Source organism: Thamnophis sirtalis, unplaced genomic scaffold, assembly GCF_051295495.1.
Source record: "Thamnophis sirtalis isolate CommonGarterSnake01/CBP01778 unplaced genomic scaffold, rThaSir2_p1.2 scaffold_4, whole genome shotgun sequence".
NCBI lineage: Eukaryota > Metazoa > Chordata > Lepidosauria > Squamata > Natricidae > Thamnophis > Thamnophis sirtalis.
The window spans coordinates 122,733,901-122,756,762 of NW_028261384.1; the positions used below are offsets into that span (position 1 = coordinate 122,733,901).

A 22,862-nucleotide genomic window follows, 5' to 3' on the forward strand; every position below is an offset into this window, starting at 1 on the left:
AGCTCTCATCAGCTAGCCATACCCTTACTGGGATTTGAACCTGGGCTATATTGCACACTAGGCATACTAGGCAAAGATCTTAGCCATTAGGCCACAGGCTCTTATCCGTTTATCAGCGAAGCCAGGGTGAAAGGTATCTATTAGATTTTTTTATAAAAAAAATAGATCTCTTGTGACGAGCCGAAGACAGAGAGTGGAAGTGTGACCTTCCTCCCATAATTGGGGCTTACCAGGGGTTGTAAAAAAAATCTAATATATATATATATATATATATATATATATATATATATGTGTGTGTGTGTGTGTGTGTGTGTGTGTGTGTGTGTGTGTGTGTGTGTGTGTGTGTGTGTGTGTGTGTGTGTGTTTATTTGTGCTGATAAATAAATAAAGGGAGACTAGTATAGATCTATTTCAAGCTATTTAGCTCTCATCAGCTAGCCATACCCTTACTGGGATTTGAACCTGGGCTATATTGCATACTAGGCATACTAGGCAGAGATCTGCCTAGTATATATATATATATAGTATATAGTATATAGTATATAGTATATAGTATATAGTATATAGTATATAGTATATAGTATATAGTATATAGTATATAGTATATAGTATATAGTATATAGTATATAGTATATAGTATATAGTATATAGTATATAGTATATAGTATATAGTATATAGTATATAGTATATAGTATATAGTATATAGTATATAGTATATAGTATATAGTATATAGTATATAGTATATAGTATATAGTGTATATACACACACACACACACACACACACACACACACACACACACACACACACACACACACACACATATATATATATATATATATATATATATATATATATATATATATGTATTCCTCAATTTACGATCACAGTTGAAATGCTTGTTTATGTGAGAAACTTGTGAAGTGAGTTTTGCCCCATTTTATGGCCTTTCTTGCCACAGTTGCTAAGTGAATCACTGCAGTTGTTAAGTTGATAACACAGTTGTTAAGTGAATCTGGCTTCTGCATTGCCTTTGCTTGTCAAAAGGGGATCACATGACCTCGAGACACTATGACCATCATAAATTTGAAGCAGTTGTCAAACCATTTGAATGTAAATCTACACTTAGGCAAGAAAAACAAAATGCACAGGTACAGTATACGTGGTCCTTGGCTCAATAGTAGTAACTGTGAGAGGGATCTTGGAGTAGACAGTCACTTAAATAGGAGCCAGCAGTGTGCAGCAGCTGCCAAAAATGCCAACACAGTTCTAGGCTGCATAAACAAAGGGATAGAATCAAGATCACGTGAAGTGTTAATACCACTTTATAAGGCCTTGGTAAGCCTCCAGAAGTTGTGAATGCTCCAACACTGGAAGTTTTAAAGAAGATGTTGGATAACCATTTGTTTGAAGTGGTGTAGGATTTCCTGCCTAAGCAGGGGGTTGGACTAGAAGACCTCCAAAGTCCCTTCCAACTCTGTTATTCTATTCTATTCTAAATCACATGACCATGGGGATGTGATTTAGAATAGAATGGAATAGAATAGAATAACAGAGAAAGTATTAAAACACAACGGTCGTAACTGTGAAAAATGGTCAGTCACTTTTTTGAGTCCCATTGTAGCTTTGAACAGTCACTAAATGAACTGTGGTAAGTGGAGAACTACCAGGATTTAAAGTTGTTGCCGCTTTCATGTGGCTACATAGTTTTATTACTTTTCTAGGGTGAAGTGGGCAGTGAGAGGCTTTGGATACAGCAAAAAAACCCAAAAAACTGTGGTATTCATTTGAGTACGAAGGGCACTCTTGGCAATGTTGGTTAGCTCAAGAACACATGTTCCCTGTTTAAAAAAGTATAGGTAGTCCTTGACTTACAACCACAATTGAGCCCAAAGTTTTTGGTACTAAGCAAGACAGTTGCTAAGTGAGTTTTACCTCATTTTGCCCCTTTCTTGTCACGCTTGCTAAGCGAATCACTGCAGTTGCTAAGTTAGTAATATGGTTCTTAAACGAATGTGGCTTCCCCATTAACTTGTCAGAAGGTCGCAAAAGGTGATAAGGACGCTGCAGCCGTCATAAGTACGAACCAGTTGCCAAACATCTGACTTTTGATCACGTGACCATAGGGGTGCTGCAATGGTCGTAAGTTTGAATAACGGTTGTAAGTCACCATTGTAACTTTGAGCAGTCACTAAATGAACGGTTGTAAGTCGAGGACTACCTGTAATTCATTGTTTTGATGATGGGAAAAAATGGTTCATTCTTTTCGCAGAAGAAGGAGCTGATTACTGTATGCATTTTTAAATATGTATTTTTTTCTCTCTGTTGTCTCTCTCAGATTGGGGCTGAGGATATCGTGACCCCCGTCACTTTAAGGCTGAATTATAACTTCACAGGAAAGTCCATCGCTAAAGTCCCAGATCTACTGCCCATCCTGAGCAAATGGTCAAAGCCAAACTATACAGCAGAGGTGATTGTCCCTAAGGTTTATACCCTAAAAGCCAGCAAGAATTGGAGCTATTTTATTGTAGTCGGGGGGGTGTGTGTGTGGTGTTATTCACCTACCTTCCCTACCAGTTCGCAAATGTGAGCGCGCGGATGTGCTTTGGCTAAAAAACATGCCTAAGTGGGATGCCATTGAGCCAGGGAAGGTGGGCGAGGCCAGCCACAGTTTCCACTACTGTTTCAGGCGAACCGATCCAAGCTGACAGAATACCACGTTTGGTTGTAGTGGTGACGGTGTTAGACTAGGACTGAGGAAGGAACCCAGATTGTGGTCCTCTCAGCCATGGAAGCTAACTAAGTGTCTTCCAGCCAGTCCCTTTCTCTCACCCTAGAGAGCTGAAACAGGGTTGTGGTTACGATGCTAGCCGAGGAGTTGGAAATCCAGGTTTTCTTCTACCTCAACCATAGAAATGTCCCAAAAGTGCTTTTTCAGGAAGCAATTGGACCAGTGGTGGGTTCCAGCCGATACAGCTGTACCGTTAGTAGCCGGGAGCAGCTGCCACCGTACCGGTACGGTGGCTCCTTTGGCCCACCTGTCTGCCCATGTTCTATATACATGTTTTTAAAGCGACCGGCCAATTGTGCACGCGCACAGCAAGTGGCGCCTGCAGGACCTCCAATAAGCAGCTGGGTATCGCAAGGACGGTGGAGTGTGCATACGTTTGCAGCGTGCATGCACGATGAGGATGCCCTGTCCCTTGTGCAGCGAGGTGATGGGGAGAGGAACCCACCACTGAACTGGACGTTCTTGATTTTTTTGAAGATGTTTTGCTTCTCATCCAAGAAGCTTCTTCAGCTCTAACAGAATAGTGGGGAATGGAAGGGTTTATATTCCCCACTATCCTGCTAGAGCTGGAGAAGCTTCTTGGATGAGAAGCAAAAGGTCAACAAACAAAAAAAACACCTCCAAAGAAAGCCCAGTTGCCTCCTGAAAAAGCACTTGTTGGAAGAAATGTCCTTCTGGGTTCAGTTCCAAGTGGGGAGAAAGACACTGGAAACATGGAGGCTGCTTGGAAAGATGGTTTTAATGATGGACAGGATCACATGACTTGAAGATGTTGGGTGAAGGAAAAAAAGGGGGAAGAGATGCTGAGAGTGCCTGAGTTTTATACACATCCTGGACTTTTGAATTTGATCTTGTATTCTGATTGGTTGTCAGACTCCCCTGGGACCATGTAGGGGCAACTCTGTAGGCTGTCCTGAGTCCCAAGCTTGGTTGACTTTTACTGGTTGGTGACGTAATGAAAGAGATTCCTATTATGGCTCTGCCTGAAGGAGATAAATCTTTGTTATATAGAATAGACCTGTCCAGGCCTTAATGGCCCATTGACAAAGGGGAATGAGTTTCTGCCTCCCTTTTAGGGGAAATATTCTGCTCTTTTAATATTTCCTAAAATAGCTTATTTTCCTAGGAGAGGGGTGGGTGCTAACTTCCTATAGCACTTTTGGGGCAATCATGACCTGGATGAATGAGAATCTCTACAGACTTCTCAATCATAGAAACTCCTTGGAGCACTTTGGGCCAATCCCTCTCAATCCAAGAACCATGTTGCATGGTGGTGAGAAGGTATTTGGAGTAGGAGTGGAGAGACCCAAGTTCTTTTTTTCCAAGAATTTTATTTATTTATTTTTTATTCTCTTACATACCATTTTAAGTATACATTCGCATAATTGTTATTATTCTTTACATTTATCATTCTTATACATTTATTATTTCATTTAATAGGTTATTAACCTATTAACATTTTGGGTTGCTTTATTTACCATCCCTTCCTTCTTTGGTAACACCTCCTTGTTTCCCCAAGTTCTTGTTCCATCCCCACCCACCCCAGCCACAGAAGGTCTCTGGAGTCTTTGGGCCAGTCACTCTCTCTCTCTCTCTTAGTCCAAAAACCAGGGTATGTAGTGGTGAAGCTCATCCCAAAGATGCTTTTCCAAAAGGCAATGGGGCTTTGTTTTTGCTTGAAGATGTTTCGCTTCTCACCCAAGAAGCTTCTTCAGTTCTGAATGAATGATGGAGAATGGAAGGATGTGGAATGGAAGAATGGAAGCTTCTTGGATGAGAAGTGAAATGTCTTCAAGAAAAAAACAAAGAAAATCCAGTTGCCTTTTGAAAAAAGCACCTTCGGGACAACCATGACGTGGATGACGGAGAATCTCCATGGACATTTAGTGGTGAAGGTGGTTGAACTAGAAGCAGAGACACCCTCAGTCTTGGAAGCTCACCAGGTGACTTTCGGGTAAGTCCCTCTCTCTGACCCCAGCCTACCTCATAGGGTTGCTATTGTGAGGAACAGATGCAAGGAGGAAGGTATGCCCCCTGGCACTTGTGTAGAAGGAAAAGGCAGACCATGAATCAAATAATCAAGTAAACCTATTAGTCACCCTTGTGATCAAGTAAGTGCCCTGCTCTATACATAATTGAGTGGTGGTGGTGGTGGTGGGAACAAAGTCAGTTAGACTTGCAAGGTAGTAAAAGAAGATCACACGTCAGTAATAAGTGGGGCTACAGAGCAGAGCAGTGGGGGCAGCAGCTGTCACTTTCTGAAGTTTCTATGCAACAGGAAGAAAGGGGAAAGTGGTCAGATGCATATGAGCTGCGGGCTCCCTTATTAAATGCCATTAACTCTCAGGGTGACGTTGACTTGTCTTTCAGTTACTGTACAGTCACTGTACTGTAAGTCATTATCATAAGTAAGGAAACCAATGCCATAGAAGAATAGAATATTGGTGCAAGGTTCAATGAATAGAATCAAAATAGAGGTGCATTTTGTCTTTAACATCTGTCTGTCTTTCTGTCTTTCTTTCTTTCTCTTTCTCTCTCTTTCTTCTTTCTCTTTCTTTTTCTTTCTTTTTCCCTATCTCTTTCTTCTTTCCTTTCTTTCTTTCTCTCTCTCTCTCTCTTTCTTCTTTCTCTCTCTTTCTGTCCATCTTTCTCCCTCTCTCTTTCTTCTTTCTTTCTCTTTCTCTCTCTTCTTTCTTTCTTTCTTTCTTTCTTTCTTTCTTTCTTTCTGTCTTTCTGTCTTTCCATTTTTTATTTCTCTTTCTTTCTCTCTCTTTTTCTTCATGTCTTTCTTCCTTCCTTCCTTTTTTCCTTTCTTTGTTTCAGCTCCCCTTTGAGAAGAACTGTGGGAAGGATGGGCTATGTGAAGACATTTTGCAAACCTCGTTTAATTTCTCAGGGTAAGAGAAATGTTTCCTCCCACATCTTCTGTCTTACATTTCTCTTATATATAGCAGTTTTTCTCAACTTTGGTAACTTCAACTGCCTGAATTCCCCAGTCAGCCAAATTCTGAATGCTCTACCAAATTACATTTTCTAACAACTTTGGGAAGGTTTCTATGACCAAAACATTTTTCAGTCCTTTCTGTTGTGCAAAATTGTTATAAGTTCATCCAGCCACTCTACCTTATCACTCCATGGAAAATTTAAAATTTTAATATTTAAAATGTATTCCTTCATTCTGGTTGGTTGTATCGAGAGTGCTGCTTTGTACGGTGTTATCACCAATGTGCATAATGTCTGCTTTTTAGATTAAACAATACTGCTTGGAACCCCATTAAATTAAAAACATAACAAGTTGCCTTGAAACTTATTGTTTGAATGGAATAAACTCTTACTGATTTGGAATTGCTTGGCTAATAAGCACTCTTGTTAAGATCTCAGTTAATCTTCAATTAAAGAGAAAGGGTTGGATCAAACCTATGGTTACATGCATTAAGACCCGTTGAGAGCAATGTGGAAAATTGCTCATGGCAAATTTAAGGGCCACTGATTTCAGGTGGTCCTTAAAAAATTCACCAGTGACAAGTGGCAAGGGTTTTTTTTCCTTTCATATTGATGTATGCAAATCCAAGTAATCCTTGACCTATGACCACAATGGAGTCCCACATTTCCGTTGCTAAGCAAGTCGTTTGCTGTGAATTTTGCCCCATTTTATGACCTTTCTTCCTGTACTTGTTAAGTGAATCACTGTTGTTAAATTAGTCTCACGGCTGTTAAGTGAATTTGGCTTCCCCCATTGACTTTGCTTGGGAGAAAGGTTGCAAAAGGGGATCACGTGACCCTGGGACAGTGCAACCGTCATAAATATGAGTCAGTCAAGCATCTGAATTTCAATCAACTGACCATGGGGGTGTTGCAATTGTCATAAAAACTGTGGGGGTGGAGTGGTTAGAGTCCAGTACTGCAGGCTACTTCTGCTGACTGCCAGCTGCCTGCAATTTGGCAGATCAAATCTCACTAGGCTCAAGGTTGACTCAGCCTTCCATCCTTCCGAGATGGGTAAATGAGGACCCAGATTGTTGGGGGCAATAGGCTGACTCTGGAACCCGCTTAGAGAAGGCTATAAAAGCACTGTGAAGAGGTATATAAGTCTAAATGCTAATAAGTGTAAAAACAGTCATAAATCATTATTTTCAGTGCTGTTGTAATTAAAAAAAATATAATTGTTGTAAATTGAGGATTACCTGTGTAATTGTAAGGACTGAGTGTATTGATTTTTTTCTACTGATTCATCAAATATCCTGACCTGTGTGTGAGCTTCATGATCTGAGACTTCTAACCAGGACACAGAGATTCTTGGATTGGATTTGGATTGGATTTATTTTATTTATAGGCCGCCCTTTTCCCTGAGGGGACTCAGGGCGGCTTACAACCAATTCTTTCCTTCATTCCCACTCAGCCTGCAAACTTTAGATGTGGGTTGGACTCACGAGTTCACCGTAACAGCCTCCCTTCAGAATCACGGGGAGGACTCCTATGGCAGCACTCTACACTTCTTCTACCCTGCAGGGCTGTCCTATCGCAAAGTCACCTTGCTGCAACAGGTAAGAGAGTAAAGGATGCCAGCAGAGATGCAGAATGGAGGCAGATCTACTTGGATTGCTATATGTCATGGTATGTGGAAAAGGCTAGAGAGACCAGACAAGACATGCTATCTAGGGAACAGTCATAGAATAGAATAGAATAGAATAGAATAGAATAGAATAGAATAGAATAGAATAGAACAGAACAGAATATAGACTAGAGTAGACTAGAGTAGAATAGAATATAGAGTAGAGTAGACTAGAATAGACTAAAATAGAATAGAATATAGACTAGACTAGACTAAAATAGAATAGAATAGGGTAGAATAGAATAGAATAGAATAGAATAGAATATAGACTAGAGTAGACTAGACTAGAATATGGACTAGACTAAAATAGACCTAAATAGAATAGAATAGCATAGAATAGAATACAGACTAGACTAAACTAAAATAGAATAGAATATAGATTAGACTAGACTAGACTAAAATAGAATAGAACAGAATAGAATATAGACTATAATAGAATAGAATATAGACTAGACTAGACTAGACTAGAATAGAATAGAATAGAATAGAATATAGACTAGACTTGAATGGAATGCAATGGAATAAAATAAAATAGAGTTGGAAGGGACCTTAGAGGTCTTCTAGACCTCTAAGCAGACCTCTAGACCTCTGCTTAGGCAGGAAACCCTACACCACTTCAGACAAATGGATGTCCAACATCTTCTTAAAATTGTCCAGTGTTGGAGCACTCACAACTTCTGGAGGCAAGTTGTTCCACTCTTTAATTGTTCTGTCAGGAAACTTCTCTTTAGATCTGCTTCTCCCCTTGATTAGTTTCCACCCATTGCTCTTGTTCTATCCTCAGGTGTCTTGGAGAATAGTTTGACTCCCTCTTCTTTGTGGCAACCCCTGAGATATTGGAACACTGCTATCATGTCTCTCCTAGTCCTTCTTTTCATTAAACTAGACATACCCAATTCCTACAACCATTCTTCATATGATTTGGCCTCCAATCCCCTAAGCATCTTTGTTGCTCAGACAAGAGACAGCATAGCCCAGTGCTGCATATTGGGTGGACCAAGAGGCTCAGAAGGGACTCTCCCTAATCCCTCAAGCTGTAGTAAAAGGGACGGTGGGAGAATTGCACTTTCAGACCTGATAGATTCTGTTAATGTAGCTATATACTGAAGTAGAATTTGTTTGTCTGGTTGTGTTTGCTGTCTGGGCTACCTAGTAATACTGAAATTATGTTCCGCCTCTCAAAACTTTGCATGTATCCCCTATCTTAGGCCAGCAGAAATGTGGCGCGAGTCCAATGCCGTTCGGCCCCTGCCCTGGAAGAAGAAGCCAGCCGCAATGCCACCTGTAACATCAACCACCCTATTTTCTGGAGTGGGGCAGAGGTGGGATCTGCTTCTTTTTTTCTATTTGTGTTGACTGCCATAACAGTTGAGGAGGACTGCAGATGTACCCCTCTTACTCTCTCCATCTTTGCATGTTTCAGGCTGTTTTGGTTGCCACTTTTGATGTCTCCCCAGATGCTAACTTAGGGGACACACTGAAGATGGTGGTCAAAGCTGACAGGTATCATCCGTGCTCCTGGGTTTTATGGGTTAATAGAAGTCAACATTATTCTGTTGCTTTTGAGGATGGAGGCTGGTGGCCAACAATAAGACCATGATTTGTGTGTGTGTGTGTGTGTGTGTGTGTGTGTGTGTGTGTGTGTGTAGGTGTAGACGTAGAGACGTCCTTGGTGCTCTTTGAGTTGTTTTCTTGCAGACATTTCATTACCCAAACTAAGTAACATCATCAATGCTAGTCAACTCTAGCACTGATAATGTTACCTAGTTTGGGTAATGAAACATCTGTAAGGAAACAGCCATGCTCAGAGAGCACCAAGGATCCCCCCCCCCCGATATTAACTATTTCAAGAAATGAATTATTTGGGTGCCAAATACTCAACTGCACAGCTTTCAAGCTGTTTTATTGGAGTGCCCTGGGATTTCTCTGAACACTTACTACGAATTTCTCATTAGGAGAATCAAAAACAGAAGACCTTGAGGTCAATGAAGCTATTGTAGTTGAGTATTCACTGCTATATGTAGAAAAATAATGAAACTTAAATAGTTCGCCCAGTGTTATCTGTAATTGCTATTGCTTACATATAACACTGTATATAACACTTACATGTAAGTGTTATATACTGCTTCATAGTGCTTTATAGGCCACTCTAAGCAGTTTACTAATGTTAGCATATTGGCCCCAACAATCTGAGTTCTTATTTTACTAACCTTGGAAGGATGGAAGGCTGAGTCAATTTTGAGCCAGTCAGGATTGAACTGGTGGCAGTCAGCAGAGTTAGCCTGCAATACTACATTCTAACTACTGCCCCACCATCACTCTTGAGGACATGTCTCTTCAGTGGAGATCTAGTACTAGCAGAAAATAAATACATGTAGACTGTGATCCTCAGGGAGCAAATGTTTGAAAATGCATAAATATAAATCATATTTTTGGTAAAACACTGCTGGCCCCGTTTATAAATTATGAGAGTTGCAGAAAAAAAATATTGATCTGAAATAGAGTGATTTACAAAGAGGTCAAAAACACTGTGTATGTATCTATAGTAGGGTGTTCCTATCATACTAGGATTTAATTTTTAACCCAGCTGTACTAATTTTGGGGGTCTCTTGCTCAGTTTTTCTCCCAAGTCTATGAAATATTACAAATTTTAAAATTTCAAGAATACTGCCCCTTGGGAAAAATGAAGGAAGATTCATATTAAGACAGATGAGATGGAGAAGCAAAAAAGTAGCTAAAGATTCATGCAATATATTATGTCAGAACATTTTTGCTACAGTGCATGATGGGGACTGAGATGTAAAAAGCACCACTTGATAGAAAAATATAGATTGTTTTAGAATTTCCTGATGAAATTAAAATCATTTTTTTTCCTTCCACTTGTTCAGTGAAAATGAGGGCAAGAGCACCAAGGACATTAGTTATGAAGCCACTTTGCCTGTCAGATATGCTGTGTCCCTCGTGATCAACGTGTAAGTGATATTTTAAAAAGGATACAGAATGTGGACTCTGCAAACCTCATCCTTCCCTCAAGGACGCTGTCTTTGGAATCTGCCTTTTCTACCAAAGTTCTTTTCCCTATTAAATCTTCTCAGGGGCGAGGAATCCACCAAGTATACAAACTTCACCGTTGGCCAAGAAGACGCACGAAAGAGCATTGAACACCGATATAAGGTGAAGGGCAAAAGGCATCAGAAACTGCAGTCTGGAGGTTGGTGGGAAGAGGAGAAAGGTGGGGTAGGGAATTCTGGGAGTTGAAGTCCACACATCTTAAGGTCCCCACCCATCTTTAAAGAGCGTTCCTTTAAATAGGGTTGTGTTTTAAGTTAAGGCAGCAAAATATGTGAGATTCAGGGGTGAGATTCAGTCGAGAACCAGTTGTTCCGACAATCAGTTGACCCTGCCCACCCGCCCCCATCCTATTCCGTCCTATATTTCCTTTGTTTGAAGCCCAGCTGATTGGTCCAGCAGAGTGGATTGCCGCATCTCAGCTGTTTTACTCACCGGAGATGCAGGAAAATGTAAAATTTAGTGCTGATTTCAAATGCAATGTGCACGCACAATGTGCGTTTGACACGCACGAAGCCAACCGGTTATTGCACCGGTTGAATCCCACCATTGGTGATATTCCTGCAGTTGTAGAATAGATACAGGTTAAAATTCAGGAGTTTCACATTTTTGAATAAACATAGACTTATATATTAAGGGGACGCGGTGGCTCAATGCCTAACATGGTGGGCTTGTCAATCAGAAAGGTCGGCAGTTCAGCGGTTCAATTCCCTAGCGCTGCATAACGGAGTGAGCTCCCGTTACTTGTCCCAGCTTCTGTCAACGTAGCAGAAGGAAACCCTGTAAAAATGCAAGTAGAAAAATAGGGACCACTTTGGTGGGAAGGTAACAGTGTTCCGTGCGCCTTCGGGGTTTAGTCATGCCAGCCACATGACCTGTCTTCAGACAGTGCTGGCTCTTTGGCTTTGAAATGTATGAGTGGTGAGTGCATGTACACATCGCTCGTGAGAAGGGAGCTTCACATGTGAGCTCAAGTGGCCAACACTCACACGAGGGGAGCTTTGTGTGTGAGGCCAAGCAGCCGTCACTCACACAAACAAAGCTTTGTGTGCACGCACGCATTTGCCTGTCACCTGTACAACCCAGTTCTGAACAGGCTGTGGCCCGGGTGTAGGGTGGACCCCTGATCTACACCATGATGACAGCCACAGTTTGAAGTCTAACGCAAAGTAATACTTAAATGTAATGAAGAACTAATTTGTATCGAAATAACGATCATACGTAGGTTGCTAGTCCTTTTGCACATGAATAACAAGATTGAAAAAATTAAATAAAATTATAAACCATCCCTGAAAATATATTTGTAAGGTAATGGAGAAGGAACGGAGCCTTTGCTTATCAGGTTGATAATCTAATTGAAAGGAACTTTTGGAGATAAAGTGGAGGAGCCAAGAGGGATGTGTTTAGAGGTGCTCTAGTGATTCTTGCATTGAGCAAAGGGTTAGACTTGATGACCTCTAAAAGCCCCTACCATTTGCTTCCCTTCCCTGCTTGCAGCCTCAAGGACACGGTCTACTTTGTGATCGCCTTTTCACTTTCCTAGAGAAGAGCACCGGAAGTGAGGGCGGATCTCTTTCTGGTGGAAAATTAGCGAAAATGCTTGATCAGAATTTGTGGGTTGTTTTGTTTTGTTTTGTTTTTTGCAGGTGAAGAATCTTCATGAACGAAGCATCCCTTTCACAGTGGCATTTTGGATCCCAGTAAAACTGAAAGGGATCCCGGTTTGGGATGTGTTCCAAGTCATTCCTTCTGAGGTATGCAATCTATCTTGGATTATCTTTTTGTGGCCTTCTGGCCATTCCACTGAAGAACCCCCCTGGCTGAGAAAACATGCGCTGGAGATATTCAGCCTCTGTGGATCAGTTGCTGATGATGCAATTTATTGAAGCATTTCACCTTGTGATGTGATTTGGCCCATTTCCCAGACAGTCCAGCCTGAGCCATTCTGAATTATTAACCTGCTATGGTGAAAGGGTGTTGGAAGAAATGTCCATCTTGTTCAATTCCATGTGGGGAGAAAGACACTGGAAACATGGGGGCTGATTGGAAAGCTGGTTTAATGGAGCAGGACCATCAAGCACATGGTCCTGGTGCAGCTGAACACATGGGGTGGAGAGTGAGGGTTATTCATACCTTCTCTGGGCCTTGAACTTGAGCTTTCAGTTCCTGTGGCAAGAGCATGTATTAATATTGGTTGCTGTCAGACTCCCATGGGGCTATGCAGGGGTCATAGCTAATTTTGTAGGTTATCTGAGTCAAGCTTGGTTGAAACTTGTGGATGCAGTGAAGAGGCTTGTTGGCAATTCCTATTGTGGCTGAATAGCTTTGCCCTGAAGGATAATCTCATCATCCTGGAGCTGTTTTGTAGATAGGCTGGCTGGGTCTTTCTTAATGGGCACCAAATATCTGCTGGGGGGCAGGCAGGGAGCTGAGGCTCTGAGTTTCTGTTTCCCTTAGGATTTCCATTTCTCTTTTAGGGGAAATATAATATTCTGCCTTTTAAAATGTTTCTCAAAATATTTCATTCGTTTAGGAGGGGTGACTTCCCTCAAATCTGTATGGGTGTTCAGTGCATTTGTGGAAGATGTGGTTTTGGATCAGATTGAATCAGTACAACTCCTCCATCCTCAACAATGAGAACTGGGGAAGGAAGGAGGAGCCACATAGCGATGTTACAACATGCGGTCTTGATACTCTGAGACCGCCGTTGACACTTTTGCCGCTGGACGGTCCATTGAGACCTAAACCGTCCTGTAGAGATAGTGATCAGGAAGACAAAGCCTTGCTGGTCTCAGGGATATCGCAAAATCACTGATAGACCCAAGGAAAGTGCTTCAAGCCGGTGGTGAACAGGCAGCCCCAGGCTGATGAAATCGGGATGCTCCAGAAGGAAGGAAGTGAAAAGAGAAAGTGAGTCCATCTTGTGAGGTATTTTTTCTATTTTGCTAAAGACTGCCCAAAGAAATGTTTCTTTAAAGCCAAATTAGATCCTTAAACAAAAGAACTGAGTGGCGAAAATAATCCTAATGGGATTGCTGTGGAAAGTTTTTTTTCCTTTGTAACTATTTTTTGTGGATTGAAATGCTCGTAACGTTCTTCATCTCTCCTCTTAAACTGAATGGGTTGGTTTTTTTTCTCTGCTTCTTGTTGCTTTATTTTTTTACTTCTGGATTAAAACCTTCCTTTTTATTTTAACAATTCTTCCTACTACTTGTTATTAAACCACACTAAAAGAAATCTAAAGAACTGTTTCCTATAGAAGGTGAAAATTAACTGCCACTCGAGGGCAGAAGCTGGGGTTTTTGAAACAATGTATCTCTCTTCTTATTTGACTTCACTAACTTTGCAGCTGAAGGGTTTGCAACTTGTTTACAGAAACTGATAAAGAACCAAGGGCACAAACTGTTTTCACAGGTGCCTCTGAGAATTATTTTGGCAGGGAAAGAAAGAAAGAAAGGAAGAAAGAAAGGAAGAAAGAAAGAAAGAAAGAAAGAAAGAGGGAAAAACAGAACCCTTCCCCTTTGAAGAGCATAAAAGAACTTGTGTTCAAGTCAATTTAAAATAAAAAAGAAGAGAGGCCTGGAAGGCTAGAATAGCAGTCACTATTGGTTTTTTTCTTTTTCTTTCTCTCTTCTGTTTTGGAAACATGGATCAATACTTAGATGAGGAAACCTTTAAATTCCAAAATATCTTAGCTAGAATTCAAAATCTATTGGAAGGATATGGGAGAATTGAGAAGAAGTTGGAAAGACTAGTCTTCCTCACAGCAAAAGATGATGGAGTTGGAGCCCCAAAAATTAAAGGGGGGAATGAAGATATAGAAGATAAAGATAAGACAAAAGATGAATTTATTAATGGAGCAAATGTGGGTGAAAGTGGAAAGAAGGGAATATGGAAAAGGGAATTCGACGAATTGGAGCTCTACCCCAGATTCCAGGACACAGAAGAGAAAAAAATACTAATGATGATAGACATAAGAAGAGAAATTTTTTCAGAAGGAAAATTGACAACCAAAGACAAGTTAATTTTAGTAGCAACTGGTGGGCATCGAGATCAACTGAGAGACCCTTCAAGCAACAAAGTGCAGAGAGAAGCCTATAAAAACCTTATAAAGGAGATAAAAAGAAGACTGACTCCACAATTGGCAAGAGAGATAAGACTTTTGTTTTATTATTATTATTTTTTCTATTGAAAACTGTTTTATTTCATTTTCATTTTCATTTTATACAATCACTTATATACTGTGCATTTAAAAAAAAGCAATAACACAACTCATCTTCCACCATGGAAAACCAACATAGCACTTCAGTCCTCCATACACCCTTTCTTCTCCCCCTCCAACTTTCATTTCTCCCCTCCAGCATTCCCCTCTTCTACTTCCCCCTCAGACATTCCTTTCTCCCCTTCCCTCCATCTCACCCTCCTTACATTCCCCTCTCACTCCCTCTTTACTTCTCCCTCTTCTTTCCCTCTACTCCTCACTTTGGTGTATTTCTACTATTCATTAATCTATTCAATTTATATTTTACACTAAGATTTAAAAAAATGGAAAAAAAAGGAAAATAAAAGGAAAAGAGAAAAAAAAGAAAAAAGAGCAGCAGTATACGAGTGCGTTCTTATTGTTCTGAAAATTGAAACTATATTTCCACCCTCCCCCCCCGTAGACCCCCCTCCCTAACCCCCTTCCGACTTCCCAGGTCCCATACCCGGCATAACTCTTTATCAAGCACAGTCTGGAGTATATTAAAAACCAAATAGATTAGAAATTAAAAGATAAAAGATAAAGGGGAAAAAAAGGGAATTTAAAAAAAACGGGAAAAATCAATAAGCTCTCTACATTGAGCTCAGCTTCCCATCATTATTAAAACTTAAACAATGTACATCATTCCTAATTTCAGTTAATTTATTACTTGCAGGATTTCAAACTATGTTGAAACCAAGTAAGTTAATCAAATGGAATTCTCTAGCTAGGGGCCTTGTCTCTTTATCTAAATATCCAAACCTTTAATTTGTCCCTTTTACCTCCTTCTCTATAAAGCAATTTAAACACTCAAATGCTTCTCTCGGTTTCCTTTTCCAACTCCTCTCATCCTGCCTCTACCCATGTCCATATATATATTTTATTTTCATCCGTACTCCTCTCATATTTGCTCCACCTTCCTGCGGACTCTCTGGGTATATCCTTCCAGACATTATATTCAAATAACAGTTTATACAAAAATCAGCTTACTTTCTGGCTCAAAATAAGCTCTAATTGAACCTTCACTACCCTCCCATCTACCCCACACTTCCCAACTCCATTCATCCTAAACCACAATCCAAGAACATCACGATCTCCACCCTCCTCACCCTAGAGAATAAATCATGAACAATTTAAATAAAAATTCAAAGTTATCCATCAAGTCTTTTTTAAGTCCCATACAATATATTTTCCGAGGAAATCAGCATCACTTCTTTCAGCCTTAATGTCTCTTCATCGGTATGCAACTATACCATTTTATACAAGACAGAAATCACAAAGTATTATTCCAGTTAAAAATTAAGCAAATGTTTTGGAAGCATAACTAAATCCTTGTTCTCTGCTCTTCTGCCCTTCCGGAGGGGGAAAGCGATACTTCCCGCCTTGTAGTTGTGTGTTTTGTTGTTTCTCTTCTACTTCTCCTTGTCTTTCTCCAAGTCCGGGTGATTCAGGAAGTCCCGCCTTCAGGATCTTGTAATAAAAATCTCGGGCTTTCCAAACAGAGTTGAGGCGATGTTTTTGGTCATCAAATGTAACTGTAATACCAAATGGCACTTCCCATCTATACTGTATCTGAGAATTTCTGAATTCTTTAGTTCTTTAGTAAAGACTGTTTTGTTATTGGAAAGATACAGGTTGACAATGAAAGTTGATAATAAAAAATTAGTTTTTTATTATTGGTGATTAATAAGTAGGAATTTTGTAACTCTTAGATTGTTTTAGATTGTTATTAAATGTTTACTCACTAACAATTAATTAACCATAAATAATAATAATGAAATGATAATGGATACAGCGTAATGATATATACATGTATTGGCAATTTAGTAAAAGAAATTTGGATATAAATTGTAAATTGTGACTTGGGAAAAAGACCTATAAATTTTATTAACAAATTTTCATAAGAAATTTGTTATAAGATCTTGGGGGGGGGGGCTCTGATGAGAGGAGATGGGGCATAAATAGTAAATGATTTTTAGCCAATTATAATAACAACAAGGAAATGTCAATGGACATTGTTTAACAATATATACATGCTATGGTATTGGAAAAAGTAACTTGGATATAAATCCTAAACAGTGAGTTCAAAGTGTGGAGAGAAGTCTATAAAAACCTTATAAAGGAGATAAAAAGAAGATTTATACCACAATTGGCAAGAGAGATAAGACTGTTTTGTTACTGGAAAGATATAGGTTGATAATGAAAGTTGATAATAAAAAATCAGTTGATTTTGGTGACTAATAAGTAGGAATTCTGTAACTCTTCGATTGTTTTAGATCGTTATCAAATGTTTATTCGCTAACAATTAATTAACTATAATAACAATAAGGAAACAATAATGGATATAGCCTAATGATATATACATGTATGGTAATCTAGCAAAAAATGGATATAAATTGCAAATTATGACTTGGGAAAAGACCTATAAAATTTTATAAACAAATTTTTATTTAGATATTGTTATAAAGGCGTACGTTTTTTTTGGGGGGGGGTCTGACAGGAGGAGATGGGACATAAATAGTAAATGATTTTTAGCCAATTATAATAATAACAAAGAAATGTTCATGGCCATTGTTTAACAATATATACATGCTAATGGTATTGGAAAAAGTAACTTGGATATAAATTTTAATCAGTGAGTTGGAAAAAAAAGGGGGGAAGGCTTAGAAACTTTATTAATTGACTTTTACTTAAAAGATGCTATAAAGGTTATTGGAGGATTTTTTGCAATAGCTAATGAATGCCATTATGTGGTTGTGTCTTTAAGTATGAAGGATTTGAGGTAAAAGCATGTTCAAATAATTGTAGTCAAATGAGAATTCTGGTACATTGATAGTAAGATACACAAATATTTTTTACTTAAAGTGTATAATCTAATATGAACTATAAGTAATGACTGTGGAAGAAAGGCACTAAAGTTATCTGTAACCAATCGACACGCTTTCTACAAGATGTAATGAAGGATGATTCTTTTTTTGTGTGTTTTTGTTTAATTAAAATAAAATAAAAATTTCCAAAAAAAAACCCCAAAACAATGAGAACTGGGTTCCTGCTTTGTTTTAAAGAAGTCCTTTTGTTGAGACTCTGCTAAAGACCTGAGGATCTACAAAACCTGATTGAAGATTCTTCTCCCAGTTTCTGGAACTCATTTGGAAGTAGGATTTGGAGAGCAAAGGTCTTACCAGTGGTGGATTGCAGGCGGTATGCCCGGTACGGGCGTACTAGTGCCTGCCGGGAGTATCAGGTACCGTTCCAGTACGGTGCTCTGCCCCCCCCTTCTTATCTGTATTTGAGCTCTTTGGCGCTTCCGCGGACGTGCATAGAGCATACGGCATCTGTGCAACGCTCCACCGAGCAGATGGAGCGTCGCCGGAGGTAAAGATGCATGCGCGCACTGAACACATGTGTACGCGTGCTGCACACATTCATGTGGTGGACGCCGGACCCTGTTGCACCATACCAGTTGCAATGGGATCCGAAACCCACCACTGGGTCTGGCTGAGGAGGAGCAAAAGATGTCACCATTTGTCTACTGCTCCATGATCCATCACCTTCTGTTACTAATGGCTGGACCACTCTTTTTCTGCAGCCTGAAGTGGCCACGTGTGTCTTGGAGAGAGAAACTTCAGGATCTAAGGATCTTCTGGCAGATGAGGCACAGTTCCAGTTGGTGAGCATGCTGGTCCTTTTCTTTAGGAAGAAAAGCTGCATTCCGAGAGAAGTTGTGTATATATTGATTTATGAGAATTTTCATATATCTTATTATCTCATTGGCAAAAAAAAAATACAAGCTGGGTGGACACAACCTCGTAGACCACCCCACTCTGTCAAGGACCTTGGAGTAGTCATCTCTAATGATCTAAGTGTCAGAGCTTACTGTAACAACATTGCCAAAAAGGCAATAAGCGTTGTTAACCTTATCTTGTGTAACTTCTTCTCTGGTGACATTGTACTGCTAACCAAAGCATACAAAACATTTGCTAGACCAATTCTTGAATACAGCTCATCTGTCTGGAACCCACACTGTATATCGAACATTAATACAATTGAGCGAGTCCAGAGATATTTCATGAAAAGAGTCCTCTCCACTCCTCCGCTCGCAACAGAATACCTTATGTCATTAGGCTTGAAATTTTTAGCTTAGGCAACTTAGAACTATGCCATCTTCAGTCTGACCTAAATTAGTACATAAAATTATCTGCTACAATGTCCTACCTGTCAAAGACTACTTCAGCTTCAACCACAACAATACATGAGCACACAGTAGATAGAAACCTAAGATTAACTGCTCCAACTTGATTGTAGAAAATACGACTTCAGCAACAGAGTGATCAATGCCTGGAATGTATTATCTGTCTCTGTGGTTCCTTTCCCAAAACCCCAAAACTTCAACCTCAGACTGTCTACTGTTGACCTCACCTCATTCCTAAGAGGTCTGTAAGGGGCGGCTATAAGTGCACCAATGTGCCTACCACTCCTGTCCTAATGTTCTTTTTTATTTGTATCCATTTCATGTATTCAAAATCATGTTTATACATACATGTTATCTAATACACCCTTGACTAAATAAATAAATAAAATATGCTACATAAATAAATATGACAATCCTGAGACAAGACTACATAGTTTTGAGAAAATAATCTAATTTATAAAGATAGTTTGGGATTTAATTTTGGACTACTACTGCAGAATTGCAGTTTGTCAAGAGTCATTTTGCCCTTGTATGATTCCCCACTTTGGCCTTATCGTTTTTTATTCTCTCTCCATCCCCCCCCCAGGACTGTTCCATTGCTTCTTGCAAAATCATCCACTGCACTGTTTTGTCACTGGAGATACACAAAAGGCCACTGGAGTTCAGGATCGAAGGAGACATCAATTTCAAGTGGACATCGCAGGTACAGAGGCTGCGTTTCTTGAAGTGTGAGATATACACAAAATAGCTCCAGGCCAAGTCTAGAAAGGTCTTATTTATGTATTTGTTTATTTGATAGCTGCTCACCTCAACCAAGTGACTCTGGCTTACAATCCAAAAACAATTTCAAAACATTAAAGCAATAAAAGTATCCATAAAATAATAGCAGCCAGGATGATTAATCCAATAATAGTAAAGCCAAGTAATGGGGCCCTTAACACATTCTGAGTCCCAGACTGAAATAAACAGCCAAGTTTTTAAAGCTTTGGGGGGAAATTACCAAATTTTTGTGTGGAAGAGGATTTTCAGTTCCGTCTTTCTTCTTCTTCTTCTTCTTCTTCTTCTTCTTCTTCTTCTTCTTCTTCTTCTTCTTCTTCTTCTTCTTCTTCTTCTTCTTCCTCTTCCTCTTCCTCTTCCTCTTCCTCTTCTTCCTCTTCCTCTTCCTCTTTTACCTCTTCCTCCTCCTCCTCTTCTTCTTCCTCTTCCTCTCCCCCTCTTAGCAATAGCAATAGCAGTTAGACATATACCACTTCATAGGGCTTTCAGCCCTCTCTAAGCGGTTTACAGAGTCAGCATATTGCCCCCAACAACAATCCGGGTCCTCACCTCGGAAGGATGGAAAGCTGAGTCAACCCTGAGCCGGTGAGATTTGAACAGTCGAACTGCAGAACTGCAGTCAGCTGAAGTAGCCTGCAGTGCTGCATTTAACCTCTGCGCCTTCTTCTTCTTCCTCCTCCTTCTCTTCATCTTCCTCTTCCTCCTCTTTTTCTTCTTCCTCCTCCTCCTCTTTCTCTCCTCCTCCTCCTCCTCTTCTTCTTCCTCCTCCTCCTCCTCCTCCTCCTCCTCCTCCTCCTCCTCCTCCTCCTCTTCTTCTTCTTCTTCTTCTTCTTCTTCTTCTTCTTCTTCTTCTTCTCCCTCTCCCTCCTCCTCCTCTTCTTTTTCTTCCGCTTCCTCCTCTTCCTCTCCTCCTCCTCCCCCTCTTCTTCTTCTGCTTCTGCTGCTCCCCCACCTCCTCCTCCACAAATAGCCTATCACCTTTCAAAAATCATGAATCTCCTTTCCAGATCCAACAGAAGAAAATTATTTTGGTGAGCTCCGCACAGATTTCTTATAACAAGAGAAAATACACACAGCCAGAGGGCTTTCCGGAAACTCAGGTAAAGAAGAAGGGGGCGGGTGTGGGGCGTGGGCGGGAAGCTGAGCCTCAGGACTTTCTTTCCCAACCCTTGGAGAAAAAGTGAGGCCTAAAGGCTAGAACTGGTCCTTGACGCCTGGATGCCTGGGGCTGTCAGACTGTGTCCAACTTCTAAGACAATGTCTCTCCTGCCATTCCCAGGTGCAGACAGTGGTGGAGAGGATCGAGATCTACAACAGCCTCCCTGTTATCATCGGCAGCTCTTTTGGGGGCTTAATCCTTCTAGCTCTGTCAACTGCAGCTTTGTATAAGGTGAAGTGGAACCTGGGGAGGGAAAGGCTGGAAAATGGAGTTCTTGCAACCCCTCCCAATTAGGTTCTGAGCTGCAATCACCCCTGCCTGTTCAAAGGATTTCTCATTAAGGGAGTTCATCAACACTTCTTGGAGACAGGAATGAAATGTCAAGGTGTGGTTTTCATAACCCTCTGAGTCAGGGGTGGATTGCTGCCAGCGTTACTGCCAGTTCGCTTTGCGTGCGCTGTGCATACATGCACAGTTGCTTGTAAATAGTTCTGCACATGCGCAGAATATTTAAAAAGGACAAAAAACCCATGCTGGCAGCGGCAACCAGGGAACTGATTCAGAGGTGTGGCCAGCCTGGGTCGCTGCCGATTCTGCGACCCAGGCCAACATTCCACTACCGGTTCGCCCAAACCATTGCAAACCGGTAGCAAACCACCTCTGCTCTGAGTCTCGCCAACTCTCTTAAGCACTAAGGCAGGGTTTCCCAACTTCGGCAACTTTAAGATACGTGGACTTAAACCCCCAGAATTCCAGCAAGATTGGATGGAGAATTCTGGGAGTTAAAGTCCACATATCTTAAATTTGCCTAAATTGGGAAAGCATGCACTAAAGACTGGTATTCTTGTTTTGCTGGAGGAGAAAATCTCATGTTTGCTTTCTGTTCCTCTTACTTTCACTTCTCTCTAGGTTGGGTTCTTCAAGCGTCAATACAAGCAAATGCTGGAGGAGGCCGGAGCTAATAATGACACCGTTGACCAACCCTCACAAGATGTACAGTCGTCTCCTTCTAACAATGACAATGTTTCCTAATAAATTTGCTGTCAGAGTTTTTGTTGCAGCAAGCACACGCAATCAAATGAACTTCAGCAGGATTCAATTGTATAGGACACTTATTTATATACAGTACAACAGAATTCAGCATACAATATCAGGAACATATAAGCAATATTCATAGAAGCAAGTCATTACAGAGTAGAGAGATACAGAGGCCCATATATTGTACAGAGGCTGACAAAGTTACAGAGGCCAAACCAACTTTTATATACAGTTCAGCAAGTCTAAGCCATGCCCAGACTCCAAATTTTCTTATGGCCCCAGACAAACGAATACTATAATTCAGTTTCCAAACAGTCCCCATTGGCTGACCTGTTGCCATGTCTATTACAACTATCCCCATTGGCTGACCTGTTGCCATGTCTATTCAAACAGTCCCCATTGGCTGACCTGTTACCATGCCTATTACAACTATTCCCATTGGCTGACCTATTGCCATGTCTATTCAAACAGTCCCCATTGGCTGACCTGTTGCCATGTCTATTCCAGTCTATGAACATACTCTGGCACTTGCGGAATATTTTCAGATGTTCTGGACTTCTATTTCTTAGCTTTGCTTCTTAGCTTCTGAAAAGTCCATCAATGGATCCATCAATTAGGTTCTCAAAAGTCCATCAGCAGGTCCACTGAGTTGCTCCCTAGGAGCAAAAGCAGGTCCCAGGTTGGTACACATTCTTTAAGTTAGCAAATTTGAGAGCCCTTGATTCAAAAAATGTTGCCCTGTGATGCATTCTTTTTACTAATTGAAGGTGACAAACAGACAAACAGATACAAGTTTTAGTAGTAGTTGGTACAAGTAATAGAATGCTCAGAAGTAGGGGATATAGTTGGTAATGCCTGAAAATAGCCAGTGAGATACACAAAATGTTGTATACATAGCAATAGCAATAGCAATAGCAGTAGACTTATATACCGCTTCATAGGCCTTTCAGCCCTCTCTAAGCGGTTTACAGAGAGTCAGCATA

General features: G+C 40.4%; 1 protein-coding gene across 1 annotated transcript in view; it reads left to right on the forward strand.

Annotated features, from left to right (window-relative positions):
- LOC106542533 (integrin alpha-D) overlaps positions 1–21,873 on the forward strand; it is a 64,021-nt gene extending 42,148 nt beyond the window's left edge. The window contains exons 18-30 of the mRNA XM_087714684.1: positions 2,340–2,471; positions 5,616–5,689; positions 7,192–7,336; positions 8,613–8,726; positions 8,828–8,907; positions 10,293–10,376; positions 10,500–10,578; positions 12,120–12,227; positions 18,303–18,383; positions 19,492–19,608; positions 20,690–20,782; positions 20,962–21,072; positions 21,751–21,873. Coding sequence (XP_087570810.1) covers positions 2,340–2,471; positions 5,616–5,689; positions 7,192–7,336; positions 8,613–8,726; positions 8,828–8,907; positions 10,293–10,376; positions 10,500–10,578; positions 12,120–12,227; positions 18,303–18,383; positions 19,492–19,608; positions 20,690–20,782; positions 20,962–21,072; positions 21,751–21,873 — 1,341 coding nt within the window. The remainder of the gene's footprint in view (positions 1–2,339; positions 2,472–5,615; positions 5,690–7,191; positions 7,337–8,612; positions 8,727–8,827; positions 8,908–10,292; positions 10,377–10,499; positions 10,579–12,119; positions 12,228–18,302; positions 18,384–19,491; positions 19,609–20,689; positions 20,783–20,961; positions 21,073–21,750) is intronic.
- Positions 21,874–22,862: the final 989 nt, after the last annotated feature.